This window comes from Giraffa tippelskirchi, chromosome 2 (assembly GCF_054371585.1).
Source record: "Giraffa tippelskirchi isolate mGirTip1 chromosome 2, T2T-mGirTip1v1.2.pri, whole genome shotgun sequence".
Classification (NCBI taxonomy): Eukaryota; Metazoa; Chordata; class Mammalia; order Artiodactyla; family Giraffidae; genus Giraffa; species Giraffa tippelskirchi.
The window spans coordinates 52,302,060-52,318,485 of NC_137276.1; the positions used below are offsets into that span (position 1 = coordinate 52,302,060).

At 47.7% G+C, this 16,426-nt stretch overlaps 1 protein-coding gene across 3 annotated transcripts in view; it reads left to right on the top strand.

Annotated features, from left to right (window-relative positions):
* GRID1 (glutamate ionotropic receptor delta type subunit 1) overlaps positions 1-16,426 on the top strand; it is a 677,264-nt gene that overhangs the window by 139,944 nt on the left and 520,894 nt on the right. For all 3 annotated transcript variants that reach the window (XM_081563134.1, XM_081563129.1, XM_081563135.1), the window contains exon 3: positions 815-1,099. In XM_081563134.1, the coding sequence (XP_081419260.1) occupies positions 815-1,099 (285 nt within the window). The remainder of the gene's footprint in view (positions 1-814; positions 1,100-16,426) is intronic.

The window sequence follows — 16,426 nt, forward strand, 5'->3', positions numbered from 1 at the left end:
ACTCATGGTGACTAGATGACTTCAAAAGGTGATCCCTAAGTGTTCCCACCCTAGAAATGGCTGCTGACACCTGATTGTGTTCCTCCTCCTCACCTGCAGTCAGTGCCCCAGCTGTGGGAGCCTCTTCCTTTCTTATTGTCAAGTGGCTTTTAAGTAATCCTGGTCTTCTGGAACCAAATACTTCCCCTGGGGTTTGACCCAGTATTTTTATGATATGAATCAAGTGGACTTGGCCAGGAGACTGAGGGTTTCTGGGATTCGTTGCCTACAATCTGGGTCTTCGGGGGTAAGTGTCTCCCTGGCTTTCCAACGTAATTCATTCCCTTCAGCTCCAATCAGCTCAATTCAGCCAACAATTGTAGACTACACAGTACATTCTTGGCCTGTGGCTTGGCCTTGGGGATACAAGGATCAACAAAATGAGCTCATGGCTCTTAAGAGGCTCACAGCCCAAGTGGGAAACCGGATGGCTAATATAGTAGCATGGCTGAGTGTCTCAGGCAGATGTGGGTAGGAGCCCTGTTCTACTCTCCCTGCTTGAGTAGCCTAGGATGAATGATTTTGCCTCTCTTGACCTCTGTTTTCTCATCTGTTGAATGGACACAATAGTATCTAGTTGGCAGCATCACTAGGACATCATAGACCATGACTGTGAGAGCCTCTGGGCTGGCCTGACAGGGTTCTTGGTCCCTGGAGGGAGATGGTGTTTCTTGGAACCCCAGGAATGAACTGCCCAGTGTGAGCTGTGTGAATTGAAGCCAGGGCAGCATCACCCCCATGCTGACCCCTCCCTCTCTCTCCCCTCTCTTTCCAGCCTGTGACCTCATGACCCAGGGGATTTTGGCCTTGGTCACGTCCACCGGTTGTGCATCTGCCAACGCCCTGCAGTCCCTCACAGACGCGATGCACATCCCACATCTCTTTGTCCAGCGCAACCCAGGGGGCTCTCCACGCACTGCCTGCCATCTGAACCCCAGCCCTGATGGCGAGGCCTACACGCTGGCCTCCAGACCACCTGTGCGCCTCAATGATGTCATGCTCAGGCTGGTGACAGAGCTGCGCTGGCAGAAGTTTGTCATGTTCTACGACAGTGAGTATGGTGAGTTGGGGGCAGGGGCTGCTCTGGGGCTCTGGTGGGGGCACAACCAGACACTGGGAGACCTGCGAGCTGCACCTTCACTCGTGGAGGCTGAGCTCTTTGGAGAGGGCTGGGTGTGGACGGCAGTTGGTGGTCTGAACCGAGTGGGTCTCTGGGTGGTAGGACCCAACCTTGAGCTTCGTGAGTCGGGGATGAGCTCTGAAAACAGATCTGTAGACAGGCACTAAAGTTGCCTAGCAACAACATCTTATCATGACAGCTGAAGTTTGAATCATCTTCGAGTTTTCAATAAAATATTAATAAACTGCTGGCAGAGATCCGAAAGGCTGCACGCAGGCAGCAGTGGTGGAGGCCGGCCAGCATGAGTCCTCCCGGAAGCCTCCTGTGCAAAGTGTCCCCCTCTCGCTGGATGCTCTCCTAGCCTCCCCAGCTCCTTGCCTCCCTCCATGCTGATCTGCCCTTAGTTTCAGGGTTTCAGGCTGGTGCAAAGGTCAGGGAGAGGGACATCCTTAATGTCATGGACCCAGGTGGGGATTGTATGGGTCTGGGGACACTGGGCATGGCTCGATATGGATTCTTTGAAGGCCTCCTATATGAAAAAAAAATCATAATTTCCTTGTTAGGAAACTAGAAAAAATGGGCTTTGAAGAGATAAATTCAGGTTTTCTATGGTTGCTTTGTGAAAATGGAGACCAGTTCTAGTCCTGAGATAAATGGTTTAAAAATAAAACCTTTTTTATTGAAAAAAATTTATCTGTTTAAAAAACCTGTCTATTTTTTTTTCTGAGATAATTGAGACTTACATACGATTATGAGAAATAATTCAGAGATCCTGTGTGCTCCAAAATCTTGCCTAACTGTCATAGCATACCACAAGCAGAATTTCATCTTGACACGATTCATAGGCCTTGCTCATATTCACCAGTTTACATGCACTTGGGTGTGTGTATTCACTGTGTGTGCAGTTTTGTCATGTGTAGATTCATGTGCCCACCACAGTCAGATGCAGAGCAATCCCTCACAAGGACCCCCATGCTACCCTTTTATAGCCACGGCCACTCATGTGCTATGTCTTTAAAGGTGAGGGTCGGTGCCTCATAGTTGGGGCCAGGGTAGAATGGGGTGGACTCTCGAAAGTCCTGTTTTCCTCTCTTGGTGGAATAATCCCTTTGCCAAGACTGTAACTAAGAAGAGAAAGCAGCATATGTTTGCATTTGCCTAAATACTCTGCTTCTCTAAGACTGGAATGTTGTCCTCAGCTTTTGAGCAAATATGCTGTCTAGAGTCTTCCAGAAGGAATTGAAAAGCAAACAGTCACTGTACTGAAATTAAGATGAGGGGGTGATGGGGACAAAGGTGGCCAGAGGCTCCAGGTGCTTGAACTGGACTCTGTCCAGGGCCTGGCTTCTCCCTCCCACCGCCACTCAATCCCTGACTCTGGGGAGGAGTTGGAGAGACCATGTCATAGCATGGTGGCTGGCACAGAGAAGGCCCTGAGAAATTGTCTCTGTGTAAATGAACCAACTCATTTATGAGAACATGGACCTTTCGAGCAATTTTAATATAAGACAAAGGAGAAATGTGGGGGAAAGACAAGGAAAGACCTTTGAGGTAAGCTAGGAAACAGATGTTTCATTCTATAGATACACTGCTTTGCCCCTCTCCTCTCCCATCCAGACCCTCCAGTCAAGCCAAAAGATGTACCCCTCTTTTATCACATGGAAACCTTTGCTATCTCTTGCAGGGTTGAAGTTAGTTTTCTTTTTTTTTTTTTTGAAGTTAGTTTTCAACTAGACTGGCCTTTATTAGTAATTTTATAAAGACACAGGGTGACCAATAGGTTTCTTCTGGTGGACCACTGCCGGCAATTGGTCGAACCTTGATTTCTGTGTTGGGAAGGATTCTGAGGAAGCATATGGCCTCAGCAACATAAAGTGCTGGGATTGCTCCATGAAGCATCATGGTGCAGGGGATGGACTGGCAGCAGCCCGCCCTGTTTGCTAAAGGTGGCTGGCTGTGAATCAAGCATCTCAGAGCCGCTTGCGCATGGCTGTCGCTGTCCAAGGTGCTGACCATTTGGCATTAGTCTTCCTGGAGGCCAGTGCTCTTTCATTGGGTTCTATGTAGAACCTCTTGCTTTTGCCTGCCCTGGCCATTACCCTCTTGATTTGACAACCTTTGAGGCCAAGTTTCTACCCCAAACATTCTCTATAAAACATTAACCTCTCCAGCGCCTGTTACTTGTTTTGACCTTGGCCCTTGTGCACAGTCAAATCTCTGGCCCATTTTAATATGTTAGGTAAGCCAAGGCTGTAGAAGCACACATGCTGTTTGATGCAGCCCCAAGAATTCAGAGTGTGAGTGCGCCTCAGCTTGGCTGGCATTGGCCTGTCTGAGGGCTGTGTGTGGATTTACATTACTGATATGTCCAAGACAAATGGTGCCTCCACAACCTCTCAGGGCCCTTCCTCCACCCGATTGTAGCACTAGTTGTGATGAGCCCAGTTAAAAAGCAAAATGAGTGTAAAGACTGTTTCATTCCTTCCAAAGTCACACAGAAGTGGGTTGGGGATATAGTAACTTTGTTTTTTTGATGCTGATCTGCAAGTATCTTTACATATATTAATTTATTTAAGCTATTCAGTAACTCTCTGAAGTGGGATTATTGCTGCATTTTACAGATGAGGAGCGTGAGGCTCAGAGAGATTCCTTTTGACTTTGATGCCCATGCACTTAGCCATGGCATCATCTTATTTCTGTCATCTGGGGCTTGCTAGGCTCCAGCCTTCTTCTCTTATCACCAGCCAGGCAGAGTTGATGCCAAGGATGGGGTGTGTGGAATGGACTTGGCATGCCCTAGGTTTGTGCAGTCAGTCACTTGGGTAAATGTCATGTGTAAAATCCTACCCCCACAAGGGAAGGACTGATCCTTCCTCATTTGCCCCTCAGCCTCCCTTTAAACCAAGGAATGTCGTGCCCTGGGTGGAGCCTGAGGACTGAGCATCTGGGTCAAGGGTTAGAAAGGCAAAAGCAAGTTCTACGACAGAACTTGGCAGAGTGGTGGGAGAGGAGTTTGTATGTTTAAGGTTTACAGAATGCAAGATGTGCCATTTGGTAAAATTCCATCGAAAATACTTGTATGCTTGTTGTGACAGCGAAAGGAAAAATAAAAGAGAAGCTGACATTTGGGAGAGAAAATCTGTAACATTAAAATACCAAAAGTTTGGATTGAACAGAAGAGAGAGCTTTCTGTCTTGCCACTTTGATTTCTGGGCTATTCGTGTGTGTTTCGGGGAGGGTGTGCTAGAAGCTGCAGCCACAATTTCTCCCCAGTGAGCACATTTGGATGAGGGATGTATTTATGGTGGGATCTTAGAAACCACTGACTCATTCATTCAACAAATATTCGCTGAGTCCCTACCATGCACAACTATTTTGCTAGGTGCTCATTTTAGATGTTGAAACAGATGGTTGGAGTATCTTGGCTAAAGTTGCAGGGCTGGGATGTGAAGTTAGGACCCCAGGGCTCCTTCCTCCATAGCATCTTTGGAGTGTGGTGCTCCCTCTTAGCCTCTTGGACCAGCTTGCAGGCCTGGGATGAGTTGGCAGCAGGGATTCCACAGAAGCAAAAGCTTGGGGTTCTAAATGTGTGTCCGTTTCCTACTTGTGCTTGTTTTAAAATTATTTTTAAAAAGTTAAAAGTTGCACACCTTTACAATGTATATGTCAAGTTAAAAGAATGATAATGAAGTGAACTCCCATGAACCAAGACCAGTTAAAAAAATGTATAGGAGCTCTTATGTGTCCTCATTGTATCATGTCTTCTCCTACCTAGGGGACCTAACCAGTATCTTGATTGTGTTCTAATGAGCTCCTTGGTTTTCTTTATAGTTTGTCATATAAGTATGGATCCTAAAATACTTATTGCCTATTTTGGCCTCTTAATGAACCTTAAATATCTAGAGTTAAACTTCTGTACACTTTTGTGATTGCTTTCTTTTCTTAAATATTTATTTATTTTTAATTGATTGATGATTGTGATTGCTTTCTTTTTTGTTATATATTATGAACTATTGGGCCTATGCATGTTTTGCTTTATTAGATAATTCCAAATTACTTTCCAAAGCATTTCTACCTATTTTCACTGCTATCTGCAATGTATGAGAATTCTCAAAGTTCCCCAACCTCATCACCATCTGGTATTGCTTTTAGTTTTAAGATTTTCATGTGAAATGTGTCTCACTGTGATTTTAATTTACATTGCCATGATAAGAGATGAAGTTGAGCATACCTTTATGCACTATTTTTGTTTGCTCTTCTAAATACCCATGTGTAGTTTTAAATTTTTGCCCATTTTTAAAATTGAGCCTTTTCTTTTGTAAGTTAGGGATATTAAATGCCTTCTTTCAGTTAGTTGTCTGAGTTCACAGAAGTTCTATACTGTTATTATCAAATTTATTCATCTTTTAGACAAGTAGCTCCATTTCCTATTTCATTTAAGAGGTCTTTCCCTATCCAAATGGTATAAAGATATTCTCCTGCTGAAACCTCCCTCTCTGCTCTGAGAGCAGATGTTGCCCTCCAGCCTGAGTGTCCACAGCTAGGTCCTGGCTCTGAGTGTGCTTGGATCCCTATGGCTAGACCATCTCTCCCTGCAGCTATGGCCTGACATTCTACCCTGACACTGCTTCACTCTGCTGTGGCCATGGTACTGATCTTATCTCAGTGGTGACTGCACAGCTTGTGGCATAGTGGTTCAAAGGGGCTTCCTGAAGGAGGTGGCATGTAAGCCAGCATCTAAGGGACTAGTAGGAAATAGGCAAGCAAAGGGCACTGGGGGAGGATAGGAGAAAGAGTGTGCCAGGCAGAAGGAAAGCATACTGGAAGGCCTGGGGGCAACAGAGAGGGAAAAGATATGGCTGGATTGTGGGCAGTGGCCAAGGGTGAGGCTGGAGCTCTGGGCCGAGCATGCCTTAGAGGCCTCACTGATGAGTACAGAATCTCCAGAAATCCTTGGGAGCCACAGCTCGCCTCCTCAGGTTGTGCCTCTGGGTCCTATTCATTACACCCAGTCCAGAGACCTGAGCACAGACTCGGGTCTTCTTTTCTGGAGGGCTCTGGTCTTTCTGTTGTCTGAGTCCAGACTCATTGGCTTCCTCTGAAAGGAAAGAAGCTAATGCACAGGGACAAGCTGAGGACAAATCCCAGACCCCGAGGCAGAGCCTGAACTTCCCAGGTGACCAGGTGGCCGAGGCGTCAGTAAGTCACAGCTCTTGTTTCTCCAGCCTCACTCCAAGCAGGGCACCGTGTAAGCACCGTAAGTGCTCCAGCTCGTGGCATCCTTACAGCAACCCTTCGAAGTGGGTTCATACCACCCTTGTTTCGCAGATGAGCAAACTGCAACTCAGAAAAGTAAGTGAGTGGCAGGTGAGTAGGGGGTTGGCTAAGTCTGATTCCCAAAGCCCAGGTCATCACAGCTTTGCTCACAGCCTCTTGATCCTTGTGGCAAAGCTGTGGGGAGCAAGCCCCGCAGGTAGACTCTTCACTTAATGCACAAGGGTTTATTGGAGCACTGTTGGTGACCACAGATACTGCCAACAACCATAATGGTTAAATATATTATGATACATGCATAATGGGAAACTATGATTCCTCATGAACTAAGAGGCCATAGTTCCAACACATGGTACTGTTAGCTCATAGTAGCAAAGTGAGAACAGTGGTGTCAGTATTGCTCTGGGTAAAAGCAAGGTCACGTGTGTGTGTGTGTGTGTGTGTGTGTGTGTGTGTGTGTGTGTGAATACACATACAGTCATAGGGGAGTGCTGTGCCAGGGAGGGAAACACAATGACTTGGGACAAAGATGGGAGATCTGTTTTTTGTTTAATATCTTTAAAGTTTTCTATCAAGTACCAAAAATAGTAAGTAAATAAAAAAGTGAGGGTTGCCATCCTTCCTACTGATTGCCCATGATGACTTCCCTTAATATCATCTAAGGAACAGGGATGGTAATTTCTGAGCTACAGATTAAAACCCCTGGCAGAGTTCCTGGTACCTGGCAAATGGTCTGTATGATAATAACAAATCATGAGTGGGAACCAAGAGTGGCAGTGGTCAGTATTCTTCCTCCCCAGGGTTTGGTGTTGGCATAGGGCTTGGTAGAGTCTTGGCATGAGAGCTTTGGCTGTTTGTCCCTCCTCAGTATTATCCTTGAATATAGTATTTAGGAGCATGGACTTGGGTGCAGTCTGCCTCAGTTGAATTCTGGCTCTGCCTCTATAGCTGTGTGGCATTGGACAAGTCACTCAACCTCTCTCTGCAATGGTTTCCTCATCTGTCTAATGGGAATAAAGTAATCATCCCTACTTGGTGTGCTTGATGTGTGTATTAAATGCATTAATACATGCCAAGGGCTTAGTTGGCATCACCAAATCAATGGACGTGAGTTTGAGCATATTCTGGGAGATAGTGAAGGACAGGGAAGCCCTGTGTGCTGCAGTCCTTGGGACTGCAAAGACTCGGACATGACTGAGCGATTGAATGACCACAAGAGCCTAGCACAGTGCCTAGCACATGAATGCTCAGGAAGACTTCTTTACTCAGAAACTGTAACTGCTGGTAGCCCCTTAGCCTCTGAGCTGGTTCATCTCTGCTATGGCTTATTTTACAGTCCAGGAAACATCTTGCTTATGTTCTTGGTGCTTGCAGAAAGTGAGAGAGTTCGGGGTCAGCTCTCTCACCTGTGGGGGACACCTCAGGCCTCCCTGATGGTGGAGGTGAGTCGCTGGGAGTCCCTGCAGACTCACTGCTCAGTCCCAAGTGGCTCCGGTGAGTCCTCACACCTTCTCAGCTGGACAGCCTGACAGGTTCCCTTGGTGAACATCTGTTGGCAGTTGGTCTTCACCCCAAGTCCTCCGTATAGGAAACGCCTCAGAAGAAAGTGAATTGGACACCTATTATTTTAACCAATGCTTCATGCCAACAAAGTCTCCTTTCTGGTCCCTGGCATAGGAAGTCAGGCAACTGAGCTGCTCTGGTGAGCCTTCTCATTAATAACACGTATCGTATCATTATGGCATTAGTTTAAATTGAAGTAATAAATACTTTTTCAAGATGAAATGAGTAAGTGAGTTTAATTGCTAGGAAACCTACCAAGAAGTTCGACAATAACTTTACTGGGACAAGTGTTTTGGGTTTTGTTCTTCGATCTAATTATAAAGCAACTGTACTTCATGGCATGTTAATTGTAGCATTTGGTGAAAAATTAAAGTTCATTAACTCTGAAGTTCCATCACCCTTCTGTCAGATTCCATGGTATGTCTGAGGACATAAGGAGATGCCTGAGGCAGGTGTGGATGAAGGACAGGAAGATGAGGGTGCAGGCCCCCCTCCCCCCATGGCCCATCACACAGCTGGAACCAAGGGAGTCGCCACAGCAAGACCTTGGCCAGACCTACACTTCCTTCTTCCCACGCAGTGCCACAGTGCCCCCTTGGAAGACAAATATGGCCCCATTGACTTTCCCCTCCTTCCAACCCTGCTTCTCCAGACCTCCTCAGCCCCAGCACACAAGAGGGAACAGGTTTTTCTGTTAAATACTAGAATTCTACCAGAATTCTAGGAAGAGTATCCACAAGATGTGGCCCCAAACATCTGGAAGGACCACTGGCCCAAGTAAGACCCCTCCCCGCTCTCCTAGTGAAGTGAAATAGTATGTTGTCTTCATTGTCTCAACTGAAGCATCTCTTACCCTCGTCTCTGGGAGAGCATGGCCCTTTCCTAACAGGTCCAGCGATGTCAGGAGAGTTCCTTCATTTTTTGAAGTGAACTGTATTGAGGCATAATTGGTATGCAATAAAATATACTCATTAGACATGTACTGTTTGATGGATTTTGACAAATATATGTAATAGAGTAACTGCTATCCCAGTCGAGATGCAGAATATTGCCAGGTATATGGAAATGCCTTTGTTGTGAAGACAGAGCATCATAACTAACTTCCTTCTGGCCCCAGTCACTTCAGCACTGGCTGGAAGACCATAGGCCCTGAGAGGAATGTTATGTGCCTGGAACCTGCCCTCAGTATCCTCTGGTCCTAGGAGTGTTCTCAGAGACTTGGAGTGTCAGTGTGTCTGACCAGAAGACAGGGAAAGGACAGGGAGGACTGGAAGGCAGGGGAGAGGAGGGGAGAGCTGTGGAAGCCCTTTAGCAGCTGGGACTGGTGTTCAGGCTAAAGCTTTCTCCATCCAGATGAGAGCCCTGACCATATGCTCAGTGGCCATAGATGACTTGTTTTCCCTTGCCAGGCAAGGTCTGGCACCTCCTCGAGAAGGTGACATTTGGGTAGTTATGAGCACAGACCCCAGCATCAGAAAAGAACTGCATTTAAGTCCCTGCTCCATTGCTTATTGTGTCCTGGGTGAACTGTGGTTGCCCTTCAGAGCCTTGGTTTTCCTGATCTGTAAGATGGGTATCATAGCACTTCTTTCCTAGGTTCCTGGCAGGTCTTGGCCAAGCACATGCTCAGTGCTCTAGCAGGTTGAGAGTCTTATGCTTTAAAAGTTTTCCTTTGCTTCTTACAAAGGGATCTCAGCAGATGCCATCTAGCTCTGAAGAACCCTTTTCTGAGTCCTGGGAAGTGGGTTTCCTTTCCTGGTTGCTCAGCAGGTGGGACCTGGGGTGGGTGGTCATTGGTCTTGCTTGACTTGTGTTTAGACAGCATCTCTGAAACAGCTTTAGGAATGTCCTTCTCCTTGGGAATCTAAGGAAGCAGAAAGGCTCCAGGAGCCCCTAAGAGGTTTCCCTCTGACAAGTTGCGTGGGAACCTCAGATCTAAATTCGAAGGTCCATTGTGATGACTGAAACTTTCCCCACTGCTCTGGAATAACAGCCATGGTCCTTGCAGCTGGCCTCCCTGCCCTGCTCACTGTCACCCTCTCTCTTCACTCTACCCTGTCAACCCGCCTCCTGCTCCCTGCTGCTCCATGAATGTGCCAGGACAATTAGGCATCAGAACTTTTGCACTGGCTGTTCCCTCTGCCTGGGACTCTCTTCCTATAGATATCTGCAGGCTACGTCCTCACCTTCAGGGCTTTGCTCCAATCCCCTCTGCCCCCACAGGCCTTTTCTCATCAATTCATTAAGAAATTGAGCTCCTTTTCCTCTTGACGCCCTCTCCTCCCTTCCTTGCCTTTTTTTCCCCATTGAATTTACTGACATTTGCTTATTTTTTGATGTTTACCTTCCCCCAATGAGGATGTGAGTTCCTCTTAAGCAGGGATCCTGTGTGTTTTGTTAAGTAATGCTGCATATCCAGCGTTTAGAATAGCACCTGAAACATAGTAGGTGCTCAAGAAGTATTCAATATATGAGTGGATGAATATATAACTGAGGGCGTTTCACTGACTACTTATTTTTCTAGGAAGCATTTGTTTCTTTTTATGAGATTCCTAATTACAACAATAATATGTGATTTCATGGAGTCCAAAGATCAGGTGAAACCTCACCTTCCTCCACTCCCACCAGAGAACCAGTGTGTTCAGCCTGCCAAGTCTCTGTCTACACCTTCCTCCTTGGTAAGTGTGGAGGGAGCACTCATGTACTCCACAAGGTATGGGGCTTGGTGAGATTTCAGATGGGCCCAGGCTTGAGAGAGTTTTCCCCACAGTTTCACAGGAGGTGTAAACACAAAATACATGTGTATATCACAGTGTGAGGTTAACAGTGTCGCTGAAGTTTTGTGGGTGAACATTTTGGGAAACTTGTGTTCTGTTCCTGCCTCAGCCTTTTTTCTTGCTTATCTCTGGACCATTGACAAATCTTTCTCATCCTTGGTTTTCTCATTTTGGTAGTGGGGATAATAAAAACGCCTGCCTCAAAGGGTTCTTGGGAGGTTGAAATGAAATGAAATGATGGATATGAGAGTGATTACTCATTTGTCTCTCTCCTCTTCAGTACCTAGGACAGTGCCCCAAGTGCTGACATGTGATTGCAGAACTTTGCAGCCTAAACTACTCCCCAGCCCCTCCCAACTCTACCTTGGGAGGTGGTGGGTTTTGAATTAGCTGGGAGCAAGAAGGGCTTCATCAGGTAGAGGAGGGAGGAGGGAAATTCCAAGTGGGGTAAACCTGTGTGCAAAACATCAGGGTGTGAAATAGCACTCCATGTTCTGGAAGAGGAGGGTTTGGAGGACCAGCGGCTTATGCTGAGAGCTGGAAGTGATGGAAAGTGTCAGAGGGAAGAGTGGGAAGGGGCTGCATCGCACAGTCTCAGGCAGCCTGGCCGGGAGCATCTGAGTGGTTGATTCATCATGTCCATGGCAGGGCTTCCCCCCTTTTGACGTGAGCTGGTGTGCTGTGTCATCAAGGCTCACCCTCCCATGGGAACTCTCCTGTCTAGTGAGATGCTTAGGAATAGAAGCCTGTTCTCCTTGGTTGCATCACCCTGGAATGTGACAAGAATGAAATTGCTTGTACATTGTGTGGCCAGTTCTCCATTGTAAGAAGTCTGGGGAATTTGATTTGGGGCGTCAGCTGCTCACCCCATGTTTCCCACTGGAGGCTCTGAGAGTGACGACAGAAGATGGGGGTGGGGTCACACTGACATGGCCACTTTCCCTATAGATAGCATATGTCTCCTTCCAGGGCTCTGCTTTTCCAATCTCTTGCTGAAAAGTACCCTCCAAGTCACCTGACCTGGTACCTGTGAGGGCTTTCCTGCTTCCTGCCCCAACACCCCTGGTCCCAGGCAGAAGCCTCCGCCTGGGCCTGGCATGCTGTCATGATTTTTGGTTTATTATTTTGGGATGCCTTGTTTTTCTGTTTGCTTATTTGTTTATTTCTTGCACATATCCAGAGAAGGTTTGCAGAGGCTTTTAATGAGGCAGCGGCAGCCAGAAAATAAAGACAGGGCCATAGTGGCTGTGCTGGCTGGCAGAGGTGGCAAAGATCACTGTGAGCATGCTCTCCTGGCAGGCAGGAATTGGAGGAAAGAAGCCATGGGTACAGGGCATCTGCATCCTCTGAAAAGAAGAAACAGGGTGGCTTGCTTCTCAGAGGGACCAGGCTTCTCCAGCACTTCAAAGAATTCCCCCAGAGGGAGCTGGTCTGTGTGGGGGACATGGGAGACAGAATGGATAGTAATTCTGGCTCAACTTCAAAGCAATGCAGAGGTGGGTTTTGTTTGACTGTCACTCACAGTTCACTGACTATGGAGGTAGTCCCAGGCTGGAGCTCATGATTCTGGAAGAGTGAGGGTCAGACAGCCCTCACATGAGCTTCCTTTAGGCTGGTCTTCATGGAGTCAGTGGATTCTTGCTGCCCACTGAGCGAGGCCTCCTCTATCTAGTCAGTCCAGTTTCATTGGTCAGACATCCACTGAGTTGCAGCTGCCGTGCTGGGGAATTGGAGGCGAGGGAGGCAGGCATGGCTTTTGCCCTCTTGGCCCCAAAGCTAACTAACTGCTGTCAGTGGGGAAGAGGTTTGTGATGGAGGCTGTACTACGATGGCCGCTGGAACTGTGGCTGGGAGCTTGGCCTGCCCGGCAGAGCCTGGGAAGTCCTTTTGGAATGGAATTCAGTCCTAATGGAGTGAGGAGGGCTTACGTGAGGTGGAGGGCAAGACGGGCAGATGTGAGGGTCCAGAGGTGAGAGAAAGCAAGGATGTTCCAAGACTTGGAGGAAGTTATGCCTGGCTGGAGTCCGGTGTCTGGGATCAGGGACCCAGATATGGAGTGCTTGGCTTGTGTGGCAGAGGGACTGCGTATTCTAAAGGCAATGGGGGACCATGGAAGGGTAGGTCACTCTGCTTTCTTTTCTTTGTTGATTTTTCTTTGAAATTAGTCTTTTTTTAAAAAAAATATTCATTTATTTAATTTTTGGCTGTGCTGGTGCGAGGGCTTCTCTTTAATGGCGGCAAGAGGGGGTCACTCTTCTTTGAGGTGCAAGGGCCTCTCATTGTGGTGGTCTCTCTTGTTGCAGAGCATTGTCTCTGGGGCTCCTGGGCTTAAGTAGTTGTGGCTCCTGGGCTCTAGAGCACAGGCTTAATTGTTGTGGCACGTGGGCTTAGCTGCTCCATGGCATGTGGGATCTTCCTGATCAGGGATCAAACTCCTGTCTCCTGCATTGGCAGGCAGATTCTTATCCACTGAGCCACCAGCTAAGCCCCTGCAATTAGTCTTTTTTTTTTTTTTTTGCCATGCCACATGTCATGTGGGATCTTAGTTCCTTGAGGAAGGATTGAACCCACACCCTCTGCAGTGGAAGCATGGAGTCTGAAGAACTGGATCACCGGGAAAGTCCCTTAAATTAGTTTTGATTTATAAGTAATACATGAATTGATCATGTCTTGTGAAAAATAAAATAAACAACAGAGGCAGTTAAGGTGAGAACATAAGTGTCCTTTATGCTCCCTGCCCCGTGTTTCTCTCTAGAGCTAAGTTAAGGCCTTGTCTGGGCTCATCACTCTTTCTTATGTGCAGATGTTCGCATGGAAATACAGGGAGCTTTTCCAAATCAAAAGCTTTGGCCATGTACTTTTCATTTGAGGTGCTTCAGAGCCTTCACTCTGTATCAGCCCTTTTGGTTCTACCCTGGTTTTACCTGCTGCCTGACATCCTGCAGAGTGGGGTTTATGGATCCACTCCCTCACTAGGGTGGTTTCTGGTAATTTTGCTCTGACAAGCAGTGCTAGAATGCACACCCTTGAAGGCACAGCTTCGCGCACGTGCCTGAGTATTTCTCTGGGCTGGATTGCTATAAAGTAGAGTTGATGAGTTGCAGAGAACCCTGTGTTTTCCAGTTAGGAAGCTAGAAAGATAGTGCCGAGGTGCCAGGTACCAAAATAAGGCAGGCAGGAAGAGAGACGTATTTAAGTGTTTTGAAGAACAGACCCTGTTCTCGTCCCTCTTTTTTCTTTTTTTATGGTTTAGAGGAAGATAGTTTCTTGAATGTCATGTTGCTGGGAAAAAGTGTGATTAGACAGAAAATCAGGGACAAAATCCAAAATCAGAGAAGCAGATGCGATGGAGCAGGGGTCCTCTTAGGTCAGCAGCAGCTCTTGTGTAATGGAGTCAGCTACAGCTCGGTGGGGATGAGCAGTGGGAACAGGGTGATCCTGTGGTGTGTCCTGCTCTGAAGGGGTCTCACTGGTGGGTGGAGCCAAGATGACATGGGTTCATGGAGGAGACACCCTGCAGTCTCAGGAGGAGCAGCTGACAGTTTGGAGTTGGGGAAGGGCTGATGTGAGCCAAGGGCTCCAGCCTGCTCTGAGTGGCATTAGGACTGGACCTGGACTAACGGGGAGGTGGTCCAGGAAATCAGGAACTTTCCAGCTGTCAGAGCCCCCAGGGCCACTGTAGCAGGAAGTGTCCCTGTCCCTCGTCCACCCATGTTGGGGATGGGGAGCATCTTTGGGTGAGTCAATATTAACCAAAGGTTCTCAGGTGGCGCTAGTGGTAAAGAATCCACCTGCCAATGCAGGAGCCGCAAGAGATGCAGGTTCGCTTCCTGGTTAGGGAAGATCCCCTGGAGAAGGAATTGGCAATTCACGTCAATATTCTTGCCTGGAGAATCCCATAGACAGAGGCGCCTGGCAGGCTACAGTCCATGAGGTTGCACAGAGTCAGGCATGACTGAGCGTCCGAGCATATATCCCACGGAAGAGGTCTGTCCCATCTCCCCCGGGCCTGCAGGCTTACTAAAGGCCGTTGGGCTGAGCTTAGCTTATGGACCATAAACAGAGTGAGGAACCTTGCATGGTTTCTCCCAAAGGAAGGGGATCGGACACTTCCTGTGCTGTGGCCCAGTGCTGGATGCCTTCACAGGTCTTTTCTGTCTGCACGGCCACTCAGCAGAGTCAACACCTGCACACCAGCTGGTCTGGGAAACTGAGGCTGGGAGGGATTTCGCCTGCAGGTGGTGATTTAAGTCTCAAACTCTCCCTCTCCTGACTGTCTCTCCACTGCTCCAAGTGACAGCTGTGTGTTCCCCTGGCGTGAGGAGGGAGAGGAGGGGATGGGACAGGTGACACCTTGAGGGCTCCTGGGTCAGGAGATGCTGTAGTGTGAGCCTTCAGGAGTCCCTGAGGGCTAGGAGGCCTTGTCTGGCCGCCCTCTCTGCATCGCCCCCCTACCCCTCGGGCTACACTCCCATCCTCGAGGCCCTCCTGACACACACCTCTGGGCTGTGCATGTAGTGCAGGCTTAGAACCTGAACTCAGAGGTCTGCTTTGGAGCCTGTACCCTCGTCGTATGGCCTAATGGATTTTGTTGCTGGAGACCTTCACGTTTCTGTGGCATTGTCACAAATGTAGATATGAAGGGATGTTGCCTGTGGGTCCTTGTGACATGTAGTGGAATCCATGCAATGGGACACTAGGAATGTCGCGCTTTGCTTATTTTTTGAATTGTGATTAAATCTATACAACATAAAGTTTACCACTTTAGCCATTTTCAGTGCACAGTTCAGTGGCATTTAGCATATTCCCATGGCTGTGGAACTGTCCCCACATCGGTATTCAGAACTCTTTTCATTTTGTGAAACTGAAACTCATACCCATTAGACAATAACTCCCCAGCCCCCCTTCCGCAGTCCCTGGGCACCATCCTTCGCCCTTCTGCCTTTCCGGACCTCAAGACAGTGAGATCATACAGAGTTTGTCTTTCTGTGACTGGCTTATTTTATAGCACAATGTCTTCAGGGTTCATCCATGTCCTAGCGTGTGTCAGAATTTCCTTCCTTTACAAGGCTGCATAATAGTCCAGTGTATGTACACACCACGTTTTGTTAATCCATTCATCTGTTGATGGATATTTGGGTTGCTGCCACCTTTTGTCTACTTTGCTTTCTGAGAGTACTGAAAGAAAAGTGTGGTCTCTTGGGAGCGTGTGTGTGTGTGTGTGTGTGTGTGTGTGCGTGCGTGCATGCATTTGCATGTTTTACCTTTTGGAAAACATCCATTCATTTTTCACTTTGTTACCAAAGTCACCTTTCTTCAACTTGCAGCCCAGGTTACAGTCCAGCAACGGCAGCCCCTCTCCTCAGGATGGAGTTCAGATCTCTTCAGGGAGTCCATGAGCCTCAAGGTCTATCCCTCGGCCTGCTCCTTCTCCACCTCTTCTTTCATCATCCCCCAAGCCATAGGTCCTGGCTGCTAAGGATGTATCAGTTGGAGTGTATCCAGGCACATACAGTCCACTCCACATCCTTCAGGCTGAAGGAATTTATCTACTGACAAGTGTCCCCAGAGGTGAGACAGGTGATGTGGAAGCACCCCGAACTAACAACTTTAGGAAGGTACCAGAATACCCAGGGTTAAAGTGACAAATGGG